The 17819-nt window shown below is 38.4% G+C and overlaps 2 protein-coding genes across 4 annotated transcripts in view; both read right to left on the bottom strand.

Moving 5' to 3' along the window:
* Positions 1–3442, bottom strand: part of chmp6b (charged multivesicular body protein 6b) — a 4945-nt gene extending 1503 nt beyond the window's left edge. The window contains exons 1-7 of the mRNA XM_038308822.1: positions 3233–3442; positions 2800–2909; positions 1015–1102; positions 857–943; positions 711–776; positions 557–637; positions 398–470 (exon numbers count right to left, since the gene is read on the bottom strand). Of these exons, the coding sequence (XP_038164750.1) occupies positions 398–470; positions 557–637; positions 711–776; positions 857–943; positions 1015–1102; positions 2800–2909; positions 3233–3295 (568 nt within the window). The 5' untranslated portion in view covers positions 3296–3442. The remainder of the gene's footprint in view (positions 1–397; positions 471–556; positions 638–710; positions 777–856; positions 944–1014; positions 1103–2799; positions 2910–3232) is intronic.
* A 3442-nt stretch (positions 3443–6884) lies between these two features.
* LOC119799087 (guanine nucleotide-binding protein G(I)/G(S)/G(O) subunit gamma-2-like) lies at positions 6885–13992 on the bottom strand. Of its 3 annotated transcripts, none has more exons than XM_038308815.1 (2): positions 9963–10022; positions 6885–7840 (listed from the first exon to the last, which is right to left on the bottom strand). In XM_038308815.1, the coding sequence occupies exons 1-2, from the start codon at positions 10005–10007 to the stop codon at positions 7712–7714; spliced, it is 174 nt and encodes a 57-aa protein (XP_038164743.1). In that variant the 5' UTR covers positions 10008–10022; the 3' UTR covers positions 6885–7711. The 3 variants fall into 3 exon arrangements, 1 of the variants encoding a protein (XP_038164743.1); XR_005282809.1 differs by lacking the exon at positions 9963–10022 and adding an exon at positions 10753–11159 and having other exon boundaries at positions 7704–7840; XR_005282808.1 differs by lacking the exon at positions 9963–10022 and adding an exon at positions 12555–13992 and having other exon boundaries at positions 7708–7840.
* Between the last annotated feature and the right edge of the window lie 3827 nt (positions 13993–17819).

Consider the following 17819-nt stretch of genomic DNA (forward strand, 5'->3'; position numbering starts at 1 on the left):
GATGAAGCCTCATTGAACCGTTTCGGCAAATTGCTTCAGCGATCCTCACAGTTTATGAAGCCTGGAGTTCAGAACTACAGTTAGTAATAAAATCTGGGATTTTTTGCAATTGTCGTTTTTTTTCCATTTAAGTTCCTTTGAAATTGTTAATGATTAGTGTATAATAGAATGTTTTGTAAGTTGTTTTTGTGTAAAATGTCTTGGAAGAGAAAAATGATTTAAGATACAGTTTTTCTGCCATTTTGGTGAAATAAGCTCAAGCAGAAAGTGAAAGCATGGTACCAACGTCAAATATAAATATCTGCCTCAGTGTCATTATTTACTTTCTTTCAACACCATAATCTTTCCTCGTCTTCGGACGTTCCACATCTACGCTACAAACGGTTGGATTACACACCTAGATTCTTCTCAGCAGCTTCAGGAACGTCTGGCAGCGGCTCTGAAGGAACGTCTGGAAGCTGGACGTCTCCCTAAAACACAAGCGGATCAGAATCGGCGTGAAGAGCGCTGATCTGACCTCAGGGGGCAAATCTTCTCCGCTTCACCTCAAACTGACCTGAGTGATGGCCTCCAGCTCAGCCAGGACGGCGTCCTCATCCTCCTGCGATAAGGAACCAGCCAGCATGTCGTCGATTTGCTGCAAAGAGACAAAATGAGTTGATTGGATGAACGGCGGCGCTCCGGGCTGAAGCTCGCTCTGAGACGCCTACCCTCTGGTACTCGATGGCGTCTTGGGTTTCATCCATGATCCTCTCCACCTCTTCGATCGACATCACCTGTGGGGGGAAATCACAGCAGATCAGCTCTCTGAGGCGGCGCCTGGACGCCGTCGTCACACCCGGCAAACATCTCCCACCTCGTGCATTTTCTTCAGACACTCGTTTCCGACTTTCAGGCCGTCGAGGACTTTTCTCTCGATCTGAGCGAACTCCAGGTCCTGGACCTGAAAGGAGCAGAAGAACGGAGGATCAGGTTTGTTCCCGCTGCTTCCGGAGCGCCGCCGCCGCCACTCACCATCCGCTCCAGGTTGCTGATCTGGTTCTCCGTCTTATCCAGGAGCTGCTCCTGGTATCGCTTCTTCTTCAGCAGGACGAGGGCCTTCCTGTTGGTGCAGAATAAACCACAATTAGAGGTGAGGAACAGATGTTTGGACAGAGATGATGTGACATCACAGCTTCCTCTGTGGAAAAATGGCCGCCGCTTTTATTTTCCGAGCCTCATCATCGCTGCAGACTGATGTTCATCCCAAACATGGAGGCCAAAGGCTCACAGCGACATTTGTAGGACAAAGTAAAACAAAACACTAAAATAAAAACACGCTTAAAAAAAGATGTTTAGCTGAAATTAAAGTTTCGTCTTTTAAAAACATGAAAGGAGGAAATAAAACCGTTTATCTGTTTTTTTTTGCGTTCGGAGAATCCTTTAAACCAGATCCAAATCCATCAGACATGTAGCTTTATTGATCCTCCCTCTGTTAACCTTTGAACCCGTCCTGATCATCACAGCCACAGCGTTACGTTTTACTAAGCGACCGACTCATCGGCGTATTTCTAATCTTCCACCAAAATACATCGTTTTCAGTCAGAGGTTAAAATCTGCTCGACATTGAAGCTGTTCTTCTCGGCCATGAAGAACCAGATCCACGGATAGTTCCAGATCCAAGAACGGTTCCAGAATCAAGAACGGTTCCAGATCCACAGATAGTTCCAGATCCAAGAACGGTTCCGGATCCACGGATAGTTCCAGATCCAAGAACGGTTCCAGAATCAAGAACGGTTCCAGATCCACAGATAGTTCCAGATCCAAGAACGGTTCCGGATCCACGGATAGTTCCAGATCCAAGAACGGTTCCAGATCCACGGATGGTTCTTATTCAGCTTCCCTCATCATCTAACGCTTTTACTAACGTAAGAAATAAAAGACAAAACCTAAAAAATGTTCAAAAAATGAGTTGATAAGGAAAGCTCTGTTTCCACCTTAAAGCTTTCTCTCTTTCCGTTTCTTTTCCTGAGAAGAGATCACTCTGGAAAACTTAATTAACACTTCATAATGTATTGAATAACCAGGAGACATGAAAACAGATTTTGACAGAAATTATAATCTTAATCAGATCAGAGAAGTTGCTCATAGTTACAGAAGGCAGCTGCAGCTTTGTTCTTATCTGAAGGACGCGGCTCTCATTTCATTCCCACAGCTTTGCCACGAATAAAGATGACTATTTATCCAGACAAAGGAACTGTCCTAATTAGATTAACTGTTTGAGGAAATATTAGTTCTGACATGTAAAAGGCAGGTATTATTAGGGATTAACAGACTCACACATCATCAATAAAATAATCCTAACAGACTGGATTATTGAACTGTTCTGCATATCAGCATCTTTTAGTCTTCACTGGTTCAGAAAGCAGCTTCTAGACTCCAGGATCCAGATTAAACGCTGACGGCTCGTTCTTAGTGGAAGAACCTCTACTTTGGAATAATTTGGGAATTTCATTTTATTTTCACTGTAAAATGCTTTTGGTCACCTTAGCTGACTGTTGAAAAAGGCTGATCAGTCAACCAGCAGGCGGCAAAAAAAATATGGTGAGGATTTCATTTGGTGTCGCTCAGGATTTTATTTAAGCAGAGATGGAAATAGAAAGAGATAGATGGATAAATCTCATTTTCCACCAAAATCAAAGGGTGATTGGTGTCTAAAATGTTCCTGTTAAAATAAAGATCAAATGATTTTCTCTCCAAACGTTTCCTCTGAGTTCTCGCTGATTTTATTTATTATTGTTATTTTATTTTTCTACTCACTCTTTCTTCCCATCCTTCAGCAGCTGTTTGGCCACCTGTCTCTCCTTCTCCAGCTGCAGGTTGATCCTCTTCTGATATTGCCTCAGTTTGTCTCTCTGTTGCTTCAGTTGCTGCAAAAACGAAAATAAAAGTTTTCAGATAAACATCCAGGTTTCAGCTTTGGGTTGACCTGTCCGATAAACCACCCAGGAAACCAGCTTCATTTATTTTTCTCTAAAGAACATTAGAAGCTAAATCTTTGTTTATTTTGGTCCTTTTATTTCGGTGATCAGGCCGATTTCACTGCATGTTGATAAAAAGTGGGAAATAATGTAAATAAAACGGTTCCTGATCTTTACGCCTTAGGTTTTAAAACAAAGTTTCTAAATAATTGGATTTCTCTGCGGGGTTTGGTGGGTGAGACGTTAGCCTGTTGCTAATCGGGGCTCCTCACCAGAACAGCTTTATCTTGCTCCGTCACGCGGGACTGTTTCTTTTTTCCAAACAGGTTTCCCATCCTGACAACATTCCAGCTTCGGGATCAGATCAGAAAAATACAAACGGGATCGAAAACGAGCTGTTTTCTAAAAGCAGAGGAGATTTTCCTCCATTATTGCTGAAGTCACCGGAGTCCACACCCACACCCGGAAGTACGGAGGCCGGGCGGAGACAGCTTTAAAAAAACACACGTTAATTTCTAAACATACGGAGCTTTATTACTCAGAATTATATCTCTTTTATAGTTTAATAATTCTGCCTGGTCAGAGCGGGGAGAGATTTTTTAATCACTAAAATTACAAATGTATTTTCATTAAAATCCATTCGCTGCCACCTGGTGGACAAACCAGAAAACTGCAGGCTAACATCCTTTCTGGTGTTTCCTTTCAAAATAAAACAAACTCTTTCGAATTCTTGGCTTAGAATCCTGGCATATTTACAATGCAAGTATTTTTAAAGAGGCTATATTAAAAATCTCTCCATATTTATGGCTTTACCTATAAATTTAACTGGATGTTTAACTTGGTTTACACTACTGATGGTTAATGAGGCCATAGATATCCATAATAGAGTGAATGAGGCATCTTGAATCCAAACTGTTGATGCTGGGCTGATTCTGTCTCGCAGAATACTGACACCTGCTGGACATTTAAAGACACTACAGGCAGTTTATTGGACAGACTAAACTGAATTGATTTGATGACCTAGTAGTCTGGATCCTGGAGTCTAGAGTATATATATATATATATATATATATATATATATATATATATATATATATATATATATATATATATATATATATATATATATATATATATATATATATGAGGCTCTCTCTCGTATATATATATATATATATATATATATATATATATATATATATATATATATATATATATATATATATATATATATATATATATATATATATATATATATATATATATATATATATATATATATATATATATATATATATATATATATATATATATATATATATATATATATATATATATATATATATATATATATATACGAGAGAGAGGGGGAGAGAGAGAGAGAGGGAGATAGAGAGAGAGAGGGAGAGAGAGAGAGAGGGAGATAGAGAGAGGGAGAGAGAGAGAGAGAGAGAGAGAGAGAGAGAGAGAGAAAAGTCACAGTCAATCACACATATTATCACGTTATATCATTATAAGAAGTGATTAAAAGTTGCTCATCAGATCTATTCAGTCTTCCAGATACTGCAGGGTAACATTGGACCACTGAGCACTCATTGTGTGAAAAATGATGCCAAAAATGACAAAATGATGAACCATTAGAAATCCTGTTAGAGAGGATGCACATCTGGTGGAGCCCTCAGTCAGAGATGTGTTATACTCCCACCTCCAGGAGAGCTTCTAGAATCTAGGGGCGGCTAGACATAGAGTCTGAGTGGACCATGTTCTCTGCCTCTATGGTCAGTGGGACCACCAATAGCTGTGGCACTGAGGTCTGGAGTTCCCTCTCTTAGGGGCAGGCACCAAAATCCAATGGTGACCTTGGGCAGTAAGGGATGCTGTCAGAATGAAGCCTGGCCAAGCATCCCGCTGTACAAGCCGTCGCAGAGACAAAAACTCAGGCCTGGGAGGAGTTTGTTGAGGCTATTGCCTGCTTTAACTTGGACCACTTCCCAGTGCAATGTGGACTCCATTATGGCTGCCCTCTGTCACCAGTCCAGTTCATAACTTTTATAAACATAACATATATTTTGAACCCAAGGTGACCGTCCAAAACTAAACATGAGTCTCTCAGGGGAGATTCAGAGGATTACCAATGCCTGAAATATTAAGTATTTCCAGAGCTCACACGAGAAACTTTGGTGAACATTCTATAACTATAGGTAAAACCAATCTTTTAACCACCATGCTTCAATAAATGAATTTGCTTCATCATTAAGACTGATCTTCTTGGCCAAAGCACAGCCAGACTGACTTATACCATAAACGCCGCAGTGTATATGTTACATACACCATATACACCTCCAGATGAGCAACATCTGGAGGTGTTCTACTATCACCCTTAAGAGAAATCAATTATTGGAAACTATTTTTTTTTTAGCAACACTGAAATCAACTTATGCAAAAGTGACGACTAGACCTAGAGATTTTGGAGGGCTTTATTTTGAAATTCCACATCAGGAGTCTAATAACTTTCATATTCAACATCAGGATGTGTTCTAGTTTAATCTTAAAGTGAAAGTATTCACTAGAAATGCCCTATTCTGTATAATAGCTGTGGAAACATGGAAAATAGATGGGAATTGTGGAAAAAATGAGCATTCAACTAATCACATAAAGCAGTGAAGAAAATAATACAAATGAATATAATGCAAATTAATCCATATTTAAAACAGCTCATAAAATATTCTTCGATTAGAGGGGTGAAAATAATATAAAAAAAAACTCCGTCTAGTAATTTTAAAACATAATGGTTTAAATTTAAAAGGTCAATCCAGGCATTACTACCGTATTTCATAGTGTTTGTGTGACCTAGAAAAAAATGTTGCGAGTTCTGGCTTTACGGTTGTGTTGAAGTGGGGACTGGCTGACCTTCAGAGCTGGGTTCTAAAACCTGCAACACAAAGGATGAAACTCCTACCGTCTGGTGCTGCTTTCTATACATGATGGCGCTCTAAGGCGCTGGGCTTGGAATCCTGAGGTTGTGAGTTTGAGCCCCACTCCCACAGACTGCCACTGCTCCCCGGGCGCCCCACGATGGCAGCCCCCTGCTCCCCAAGGGGATGGGTTAAATGCAAACGTAAATTTCTCTAAAGTTTAATTGTTATCATTTATTTGTTAATAATCCCCTAAATTCAATGGAATTAAATTGTACTGAATAATGATACTAGAATATTGCCATAATAGCTTATTACATGAATTCACCACTGTTGTAGTGAGCAGTGATGCCAGATAACTATTTCTGCAATCATCTTTAAAAAAAACTTCAATAATACTAAACAATTAAATAAATCTATATACATTGTTTGACATAATTAATATTTTTTTAACCTGCACATATAAAAAGGAAACATTTCTACAACTATTTTGTTTGTCCATGGGGAGAATACATATGCTTTATAAATTCACAATAAAAAGCATTACAGGTGCCTAGTACATAGTACAGGAACAATGTTTTTGCACATTTCTACCCTTCTGGTCGGCAAAAATGCAAAAATAAAAAAAAATTAATTGTATTCCAACAGAGAAACAAGTAGCGCTCAGTGAAAGGTAAAAACTTTGGAGTTCAATGAAACTGGAGCTGCAAAGGTAACAGATGCGAGGGTAATTTCCGCCAGCAGGTGGCGACAGTGTGCTTTAATGTTTCCCCTTTCAGAGCTAAATAAACCCTATTATTATTGACACCTGCTCTATATTGGTTCATTTTAACACGAAGAAAAGGTTTTGGTTTATTTTTACAGGCATAAAACCTGACAAGGCCCTTTAAGCTGTTCACTTCACAGATATTTGGACTTGCTTTTTATTTTGATCATTCAAAAATGATCTTTTTCCTTTGTTTTTTTTATATCTAGAGCTCAGCATTAAAAGAAAGAACAAGACAATTTGTCAATTTCATATTGTAATTAATGATACAAACACAAACATTTCAATCTCACAGCACAGCACAGTTTCTCTGCTAGTCACTTTGTACAAAGAGTAGAAAGAGGGATTGTGTCTGAAGGAGACAAACTGCATCATATTTGCCTGATTAATTTTAGATACACAGAAACTTACTTTTAGAAAGATGTACAGAGATATATCCTGCATTTAAAAAAAGCTTAAACTAACCTGTTTGTTTATAAAACAGAAGAAAGAGTGAAAGAGAAAGGATTCATTAATCACCTACAAATAGTTATAGAAAGATATTTTGGTGAAACATATAAAAACACAAACTAAACAACTTAAAAAGAAACACATTCTATTAATAATAGGGTTGTGTCAAGTGGTTGTTTTGGCTGTTTTCTTTCTGTGTTCCACCTAAACCACAAATCAATCTAAGGAACTCCTGAAGGCCCCGATAAAGAACAACAAAATATTTTCAATATCATTTTATCTTTTTTTCTATGTTTACAAATTACAAACTAGAAAAAACAAAACATGTTATGTTGATTGGGTGTGCATCACATCCCTGGGTGATAATCATTTCTCCCTGTTATCATGATCCTCTATCGAGTTATCTAAAAGTACAGATCCCTTCTACATGCCATGTAGCTTTAAAAAACAACAACCCTTACTGCTTAAACGTTTACTCTGTGGTTTGGATGTTTTGCTCTCTTTGTTAAAAGGGTGGGCAAACAAAATGCAATGCCCATCTATTAGAAGATTTCTATGTGTTCTGAACGTCCTGGTTTGAAGTCCCTCCTGCGGCAGGCAGCTGAAGGTCCATGCTGAGTTTACAGAATGGAGCAGAAGAACTTCTTCTCCCTGAACGGGTTCTCAGATGCTGGCACCGGTGATAACAGGGGGTCTTCTTTGGCATGAGCATCGCAGTACGACATCAGGTCTGCCGCTGCTTTGGACACCTGGAGTTACAGAGACACATACCTGTTACTTTACGATCATATGTTGATTTCTTGGCATGATTTCATCCTAAACATTCAATCTAGGGGTTAAATTAAGCTACATGTCTGGGGTGCATTTCACGAAGCAGGTTTGAACAAGTCAGGTTCAAATCCGCGACTCTAAATTGATCTAGACTAAAGTTGGGAACTCTGAGAAGGTTCAATCAGAGTTAAGCATGACAAGTTTAAAAAGCCATCATCAGTGGAGTCCTGAATCGACGAGTCACCATGACAACAGGAAGTGCCTTACATGTATTTATGATATCTGAAATACATTTCTTCAGAGTCAAAATAATACAAATGCTGACCACTAACAAAAGGAATCTGGAGATTTCTATAGTTCCTCTTTTCCACACAGAATGAATTTATCTATTTAAGCTAAATCTGAAAATAATTTCAGTAGTTCTTCATGTACGGTAGAAATAAATAAAAATTAAAATGATCCGCATCTCGCCCATATTAAACAAACTAAAAACAAATCAATGTCATATCCTGTCAACTGAGTTGTAGAATCCTCTCCCTATAAATATTTTAAAAAAAGTTAAGCTTACAAAAATAAAATCCATGAGGTCCAAAACATATTGAAATAAGCAAACTTCCTAGAAAGTTAAAGTTAACTTCAGCTTCATTTGATTCAGTCTTTGAAACTATTTCCTTCCTTTTGTCAGCTAGGCTCCAAGACGTTGGAAAGTACCATGCAGGTGAAGAAAGTGATGAGATATTTTTTATATTTACAGCGTACTGGCAGATAGAGCCTGATTCTTATCTAAATCAATCTGTAGATGATGAAGTGACAGCAAGACGCTTCCTCTAAGTCCTCATAGACCAGCTTCTGTTTTTACATTAGACAAACTGACCAATGTGTTTTAAGTTCTCATAAGCGCTACCGAGCAGAGAACTACTCGGATCACAGAAGGTGTGGTGCTGACAGCCTATTTATAATGCAATTTAATTTGTGCTAGAAGTAATAATGTTTTTCCATCATGATTAAGCCTCATTAAAAGACTTAAAAAAACTTAAATTTTAAGCAAAAGGTGTTATTAGAGGACAGGACATGACCTTAGTACTTTTGAAACATTGAAAATATATGTATATTTTGATGGCAAACATTAAGGACAAGTAATAACAAGAAACAGCCACTTGCCCCAATATATTAATAAGAATAAAAGTGGTTCATTAAGAAATTCATGAAAAACACACAGAGTGAAAGAAACCCTGTTTTTCATTTAAAGGCTCATCAAATCGATCAAATGCCAAAATAACACGTACAGCCACACAGCAGTATCTTTGCTGAATGGCTGCATGTGAGGGACCTGGTGGGCTCCATTTTTTAAGGGTTAAACAAATGATGAAAAACAGTAACTTGCCCTATAAAGGGTAAACACTGATAGATAGTCCTAAACATGTGCATTATTTGAAATGCAAAATATTTTTATTAGGAAAGTAAAGGGAAAAAAAATACTCTAATAAATACTATTGTCCAAATCTTCTTGTGCTGAGGTTTTAAAGTTTTTTTTTTTTTTTTATTTAGGTGGAACTGGGGAAAAAAGGTATGAGAACCGCCCAGATTTAATTAGTTCTGATTCCATACAAAATAAAAATTTGAATATATTTGCAATTTCCTTTATATTTTTCTTTGCAAAACTTAACGACAATAAATGTATCCATTAATGATTCATGCATAGTGATCATTTATTTAGTTTGGATTGACTAATTGTTATTTATAAAAGTATTTTCAACAAAAATCAGTTAGCATTTAGCAGCCTACTCCTACTTATTCATTTCATTCCAGATTTAAAAAAGAATCATGAATATTTTGTATGTCATCATACAACTGACACTATGTTTACTTCACATATCTTAAGATAAATGCTTAGGAATAGTACACCCAAAACATGATTGGCCTTCATTTTCTACTCCCCCCCATGCTGAACAACACTCTGGAGTACTTTTTTGATATCTCAAATGCATCTGGAGATCTGGGAGGCTTCTTGCTGTCTGCTGACATTCAAATAATGGAGGTCTATGGCGCCCGAGGCAGAAAGGTCCATAAAAGTCCACAATAAAACAACAAAGACCTTACCAAAAAGGTGGAGTACTGTTTGGAGCCAGAAGGGCGTATGTACATATACGCCCTTGTGGCTCTGAGTAATACCAGACCCTGCAGTGCATTTCAGAGTCAAAAGGGCGTAACACAAGTGGTGCCCAGTGCTAAAATAAGTGACAGAACTGCAGACATGCAAGAACTGACTGAGGCAGAAAAGATTTTGATCAGTATAATAAGGGAAAGTGATGAAGTTGAAGATGAAGCTTCAGAGATTGCTCTTCATTTCAGTGATGGAGGTAAGATACAAAAACTACCCTCATGATATTTCAGAGAAGTTTGCACGATCAGCAGGCGCCCTCACACACAGTGATTTGGGAATGACCCCTCCAAGCAAGAAAGGACGCCATGCACCGCATAACAAAATCCCAGAAAGCAGCAAAGAAAAGATCAGAGAACACATCCGCTCATTTCCCACACTTGAATCTCACTACTCCAGAAAAGACACAAGCAAGCTGTATCTGGAAGGTTCTCTAAATCTCATGAAAATGTATGACTTGTATAAAGAGAAATGTGGAGAGTGGAACATCCAACCAGAAAAGCTTAGTATGTATAGGTCAGTGTTTGACAAGGAGTTTAACATGGCCTTCCATACTCCTAAAAAAGATGCATGCAAATACTGCGAGTGGTATAAACGTCTAGAAGACCACGAAAAAACAAAGCACAGTGAGGAATACAATGCCCACCAATTAAGAAAGACCAAGGCAAGAGAACAGAAAGAAACTGATAAAAACAGAGCAAAAGAAGATGAATCATGCAAGGCTGTCACCTTTGACCTTGAGCAAGTCTTGACAACTCCATGGAGTAATGTGAGTAGCCTGTTTTACTCACGAAAGTTGAGTACATACAACCTCACCGTGTATGACATGGGCTGTAAGGATGTTGACTGCTACATGTGGCATGAGGGGGAAGGTGGCCGTGGATCTTCTGAGATCAGCACATGTGTTCACATGTACCTTAAAGGACTTAGTCCTCAAGTGAAACATGTTGTTCTGTACTCAGACACTTGTGGGGACAGAACAGAAATGCAGCCTTCAGCACTATGTGCTTGCATGCTGTGAGCTCGCTGCCTCTCTCAACAATTGACCACAAGTTCATGGAGTCGGGGCACAGCCAAATGGAATGTGACAGTGTGCATGCCGCAGTAGAAACTGCAAGGCGCAAAGTGTGCATCTACTCCCCTGATGGGTATTACACACTGGTGAGGATGGCAAGGCAGGGAAACCCATACTGTGTGAATGAGCTTCTGCATAAGGATTTCCTTGATTTCAAATCCCTCTCCAACCTCACGGTGAAGAACAGATCAAAAGATGAGGAGGGACAAGCTGTCCATTGGCAGAAGATAAAGTGGTTCCGCTACACGAAAGAAGACCCGAAGACAATCTACTTCAAGTATGATGTCACTGCCCCAACTTTCAAAAAGATGATGGTACGCCTACCAACCAGAGCCACAAGCACCATACAACCACCAAGCTCACTGTATGAAAGCCCCCCAGGCATAAATGCCTTGAAAAAAAAGGATCTCCTCACCCTTTGCACCAATGGGAGTATTCCTAATTACTATGCAGAGTTTTACAACTCCCTGAAAGTAGTAGGCACTGATAGTACAGATGTGTAGTTGACAAGTGGAATGTGTAAACATGACGCATTAAATTAAATGTTAGAGTTAAAGAACTTAAATGTTAAATGTCAAAAATTAAATGTCAAAGTTTTACATGTTTAAATGTTTTAAGGTGAACTAACTGGTTAACTGAATAACTGTTTTAAATGAAATACATATTTTTTCTGTCATGACTCAGAATTAAAATAGGTCTATCTAATTTTGGCCACGCCCAGGCTAAATAAATGAAATATTAATAAATGATAATAATAGCAAAAATAATAAAATAAGACTGTTTTTCTTATGAATGTCAAGTGTTTGAAGCCAATATTTTGTATGTAAATTAGCAGATACGCCTTATTTTCTTTACAAATTCTGTATATGCTTGGTGTCAAAAGGGCGTATCTGCTGTTTTTTTACCTATTTTTTATGATTTTGTAATGTTTTACAATATGTTAATTGCTTTAATATATCATAATCTGTTTACTGAACTACTACTTAATACAAGTATGTATGTGGGTGCAATGTTGACGTTGAAGGTTAATAAATACAGTTGATTAAAGTTTGGTCATGATTTTGTTTTCGCTCTCCTGTAAAGTTGGTCAAATGCCACTTACGCCCCTCTGGCTCCAAACCCTCGAATGTGTATATGTATGATTTTATACACTGCCTGGCCAAAAAAAAGGTCGCCACGTGGATTCAACTAAGGAGATAGGTACGAGCCTCCTATTGGATAATTACTGCATGGCCGATTATCTTTCAGCTGGAAACAAGTTATTTAACCCCAACTGGTGCAATGACTTGCTTCTCATTTCCTAAACAACCATGTCGAAAGACACATCCGGTGGTCGTAGAAAAGATGTTAGTCTGTTTGAGAAGGGTCAAATCATTGGCCTGCATCAAGCAGAGGAAACATTGAATATTTAGAATATACTGTTAGATTAATGTTTTTATAGGAAAAACCAGAGTACCTGGAGAAAACCTGATGGATGGATGGATGGATGGATGGATGGATGGATGGATGGATGGATGGATGGAAAGAAAGAAAGAAAAAAAAACAAAAAAAAACAGAGCCTGTAGTTTTCATCTACTGGCCGTTAGAGGATTTCTTTTTTCGGAACAGGCCGTTGAAAAAGTTTCTAAATCCCCCAAAGAAGACATCAGTTTTACTGTTTCGGGGTTTTGGGAGATGACTTCTCAAATATTTTAACACTACAGTCTCAACTGGACTAACAGTGTCTGATGTCATTTCACTGTATATCGCTTGATCCGAGCCAAACTCCTCTCTCAGTTGTTTGCGGATATCTGTAATGATCTTTTTTGCTAATTTTTCATCTTTAGGCAGGTCTGCAAGTTTCTTTACTTTCTTTCCCGACAGATTGGATAAGATCCGTCTTATCTCTGATGACGTCAGGGGTCCGCCTCTTTTCTTTGAACAGTTCAACACTGTGGACATTACAAAGAAAGCCAAATGTTGGTTCTCATCAAATGTTTCTTCTCTTTTCCTGGGCAGATCAAACGGAATCTTTTCAAAAGATAAAACTGGATCACCAGAGACAGATGCAGACCGGTCAGCATTTTCCTCCAATGTACATGGTTTGCTGTCTGACCCTGATTCTTGGGAAAGGTCTTGTTCATTTTGGGGTTGGGGAGTGCTCGGCCCTAGTTCTTGAAAACGATGCTCATCCGGTTCATTTTCCTCCATTGAGAAATTCTGAACACCGGCTTCTGGGCTTGCTTGTCTTGACAATGTTTCCACCAGATCATCGATCTTCGAGACTAAGCTGCACACGTTGTCTCCTTCACTTATCCCCTCCATTTCTTCTGTCTTTACCCAAAGAAAGCATTTTCCAAGGAAAAGCCTAACTTCGTCTTCAGTTCTGGCATAGAAAACTTCAGGGCAAATTTGGATCTCCCCAAAGGTGTCTCTAGTTTTCTTTATGGAGAGGTCAGAATCTGACAGCCAGTTTTCATTTGGAGGAGAGGGAACTTTACTAAAATACTCCCTCATGACATCTGAGTATAATTGATCAGTCAGTTTCTTTGCAAATTCCTGGATCATGTCATCCAGAAATGGATTTCCAAGATGTTCGTCACACAAGTCGTCAATTTCAGATTTGATGGTTTGGTAATCTGGTTTGGGAATGTCTTTTGTGTCCTTCTGGCCTTTTGGTGACGAAAAGTCCGGCGTACGTCCAAGCAAAATGCTTTGGTCCAATCCGTAACGGAACAGCTTCACCAGGTTGGTGTCACCTGCAAGTAAAGCTTTCTGCACAGAAGCGTACATGTTCTTAAACTGCTGTATGACAAACTGGGAAAATTCAGGTTTGGCGATTGCGTCGGAGCTGCCAGTTCTGAGCCTTGAATGAAAAATGGTTCTGATTTTGACAACGATTTTTTCAATATTAAAAAGGGGGTCACCTGAACGGCTCTGTGGTTTTCCAGCTGAACTCATTTCCTCTATGATAGTTCTGCTGATTTCCTGCGACAGTTCTGCTATATCAAAAGGATTACCCCATTGTTCTGGCTCTGCGTCTTGATCAAAGATGTCTGTGGCATTAAGAATTATATCAGCGATGCCATTGGTCAGAGACTCCTGCAAGGCCGGAGTCATTACAAGTTTCTCTGAAGAGAGCGATCCAGTCTCTTCTTGGCCTGAAGATGCTTTGAAAACATGCATCTTTGTAAATAAACAGCAGAATTTCTCAGGGAAACGATAACGGATTTTCGCCACATATCTTCGGATACAGTCATAGGTCTCTGAAAGCATTTCTCTGAAGTTTTTCAGATTACCGAAGCATCGGCTCACGTATACCACTGGTTTCTCGGAAAACTCAGGGGTCTGTAGGATCTCGTTTACCAGCAATGTAACCTTATCAGAGACCTCCTGTTCCATCAATGCGTCTATCTTATTTCCCTCAGCAATCCATTCTGGTTCAACATCCAGAACATTTGGGATTGCTCTTGAAATCGGGCGGCTCAATGTCACATTGATATTTCCAATGGTTTCCGGTTGTGTTTTAGCAGCCAACATCTTTCCAATCATTGGAAGTAGGATTTTCAGCGTCTCCTCCACACATTTCTGGAATATGTTGGTGAGAATGTCTGCCAGGACTTCAGTCGTGTGTGAATCCTTCACACCCTGTAAAAGCAGGGTCCATTCTGTTGGAGAGAATGTGTTCAGCTGTTGTCTGATTAATTCCTCCAGGTTTGGAATGAGGATGGGGATGTTCCTGTTCATTTCTGATGTTGAAAAAGGCATTTCTGATACTGAATTCATTCCTTCTGGGTTGTTAATGTGGATAAACGTTCTGTCGATCTGCATCCAATGCTGCCCGTCTGGGGAATGATTTGAATGGGTAACGGCTCACTCACCGTGACGTCACAGTTCCATGAACGTTGACGCGGTGTGGGGAGGGTCTGTGGGCGTTCCCATTCGCTCCGTCAGAACTTTCATTTCCATTTTATTTGAGATTTTAAGAATTCAGTATTTTAATGAATGTGTGGAAAAAAAATAAATGATTTTAGGATTTATAACCTGAAATCTGTCCCTCCTCAGCCCGCAGCTCAGCTCACCATCCACCGAGGCTTTTAGTTTTTAATTTGGGTTTAGAGACAATGCTCCGTCTATGGTTTATGATTAATGGATAATAAACCGTTAAAAACTGCAGAGAGGAGCGAAAAGGCTCCGAGTTCTACAGCAGGAAGCAGCGAAAGTTACAGATCCGCTTAGAAGAGCGACTGGAGCAGCAGCAGCTGAGGAGATCACTATAGATATCAGCCTCATAACTACTATATATATATATATATATATATATATATATATATATATATATATATATATATATATATATATATATATATATATATATATATATATATATATATATATATATATATTTAGATGCAGCCAATAAGTAATGTAAACATATAGCGTGATAATTTAGGAGAAAATGTGAATGAGGGTGGTTGTAGATTTGGATTTTAAATAATTATTTTAAATCAATAAGTTCAATAAAAACAGTAAATAAACTAAGAGTCAATTTGAAATTGACTTTAATTCAGATAAGTTGAGAGATAACTGAGAGGAAACCAATGAGTTCACACATATGTTACTTAGGTATAAGTATAGATACTGCAGTTAAAAAAAAACTCTGGTAAAAGTTAAAGTATCACCTTGACCTCTTTTCTCAAGTAAAAGTGTAAAAGTATGTGCTCCAAAATCTACTTAAAGTATAAAAGTATAAAGTAACCTTAAAAAAAAAAACAGCCAGATGCCGCTATATGAATATTAAAGATACATTTTTCGACTATTTCTAAAAATTCTTTGAGATAGGGCCAAGGATGAGGGAGGTCTGGTTGGTCTCCGTCTCCCGATACGCTCTCGCCTGTGTCCGACCTTTCAGACATTTCAACATCTTTTTCTGAATCCCACATTGTAGCATGGCATAGACAATTCACGTTAGCAGTTTGAAGAACACCTGCTTGCTTCTGATGATTTCCTTTAGCTAACCAATGAGTGTTTGCGTTCTATGACTCATCCAATCACACTAGTTTTCACTAGATGTGGGTGGAGCCAATGATCTGCATTGGATGGAGCACGTTTAAGATATTAAATGTTGATGATCCTTCAGGTTCTATTTGCAGTTTTAATGCTTTATGCTGTCCAACAGTGAGAAAAGAAGCAAAGTGACATTTTCTGTGCATGGAGCTGATTTTCCTTTTTTAAATAAAGTTTTCTAACATTCTTTGAAGCATTTGAGGCAAAAAAAACATTGTATTTTTTATGTTAAAGTACAAAGTTAAACCTCTACTTTGTACTTAAACTTCATGATTGAAATTGTTACTTTTACTTAAAAATTTTTTTTTACACCAGTCTGTGTTTTAACTTATTTTAACAGAAACACTTTTGACAGATCTGACAGTCAGAGATCAGCTCTAACTACACAAAATCCCAGAATTTACTAAAAACAAGACTTCCTTCATGTGATGCAAAATAGTTAAGATGCAACATGTATTAACTGAAATAAAAACAAAGTACTACAACTGGTATAGATAATTAATATCTGCTCCTGCTCTGTTAACCTCAGTACATGTTGACATTATTACCCATCTATCACCATACTGGACATAAAAATTGTGACATGTAAATATGTGATGTTGGAGCGTAGAACCGCTGCAGCGGGTATAAAACCATCAGGAGGAGCGATAAGAAGCGTAAAGACAAAAAAACATGGATGTTTACCACTAGAACTACGGAAAGAAACTGGTTAAAATATCAGCAACCAGTCAGACAAACAAGCTGCCTGGTCGTAGTTTTATATGGACACATTCTATGCAATAAAGCTCTATGTTCTCTACGTTATCTAGGTCTTTAGTTAAAAAAAGAGAACCTTTATTAATTAAGATCTTTATTGGTATTAATGATCAAAATGGCAGCAGCACAGTAAAAGCTTTATTGTTTGAAAATGACATAAATGGAACCTTTTAATGACTAGACTTAGATTTTTTTAAAGGAAAAGTCCGTCAGCAAAGAATAAAATATGGATCATTATTTATACCTAAAACTAATACGTTTGTAGTGATTTAATCAATTTAGCGATAATCAGTAAAAAATAAAAATTATTTTCGTCCTGATAACTGAGTCTGGGAGCGGCCATCTTTGCCCAAATCTAGTAGCCCCTCCCTCCTGCCATCTTCCAGCAGTGACGTCACGGTGCGGTAAGCCTAGCGCCATTCTCCCCGCTTTCCAAGCTAAATCAATGGGAACTACTAGACACATCTGCAATCAACAACAATTATTGAAGATTTCCAGAGGACTTCACCATTGAAATTCACCAGAGCTATAGTGAAACTGACAATGCCCACGTGCATGGCAGCTGGATGCTGGAATACATCGGGTAAAAGTGGAAAAAAGAGTTATTCCACCTTTCTGATTCCTGATCCTCCACGGACGGGTTGGTCGTTGGTTCGCCAACTTGAAGAGGGAGGATTTGCCATCGAACTTCTGGCCAGAGAAAAAACCCGTAATATGTAGCCAACATTTGGAAGAAGAATGTTTTCAAGATGACTTGGATAATAGCGCGTTGTGACAAACACCAGATACAGCACTGGGACTTGATCAACAGCCGATACCGCACCGTGACAATGTCACTAACCAGTAGGTGGCAGTAGTGTTCTTTGACAAACATGGATGCCTCCAGTAAAGCACATTCACATGAAAATTACTCTGAATT

The sequence above is a fragment of the Cyprinodon tularosa genome, unplaced genomic scaffold (genome assembly GCF_016077235.1).
Source record: "Cyprinodon tularosa strain WSP-4 unplaced genomic scaffold, ASM1607723v1 ctg648, whole genome shotgun sequence".
NCBI lineage: Eukaryota > Metazoa > Chordata > Actinopteri > Cyprinodontiformes > Cyprinodontidae > Cyprinodon > Cyprinodon tularosa.

What these genes read in the sequence shown, in the direction of transcription:
- LOC119799087 (XM_038308815.1), bottom strand. Translation starts at nt 10,007, where the DNA reads ATGTACATACGCCCTTCTGGCTCCAAACAGTACTCCACCTTTTTG. An exon ending in AACAGTACTCCACCTTTTTG is followed by an intron (nt 7,841 to 9,962) that starts GTAAGGTCTTTG and finishes CTGTAACTCCAG; the next exon opens with GTGTCCAAAGCAGCGGCAGA.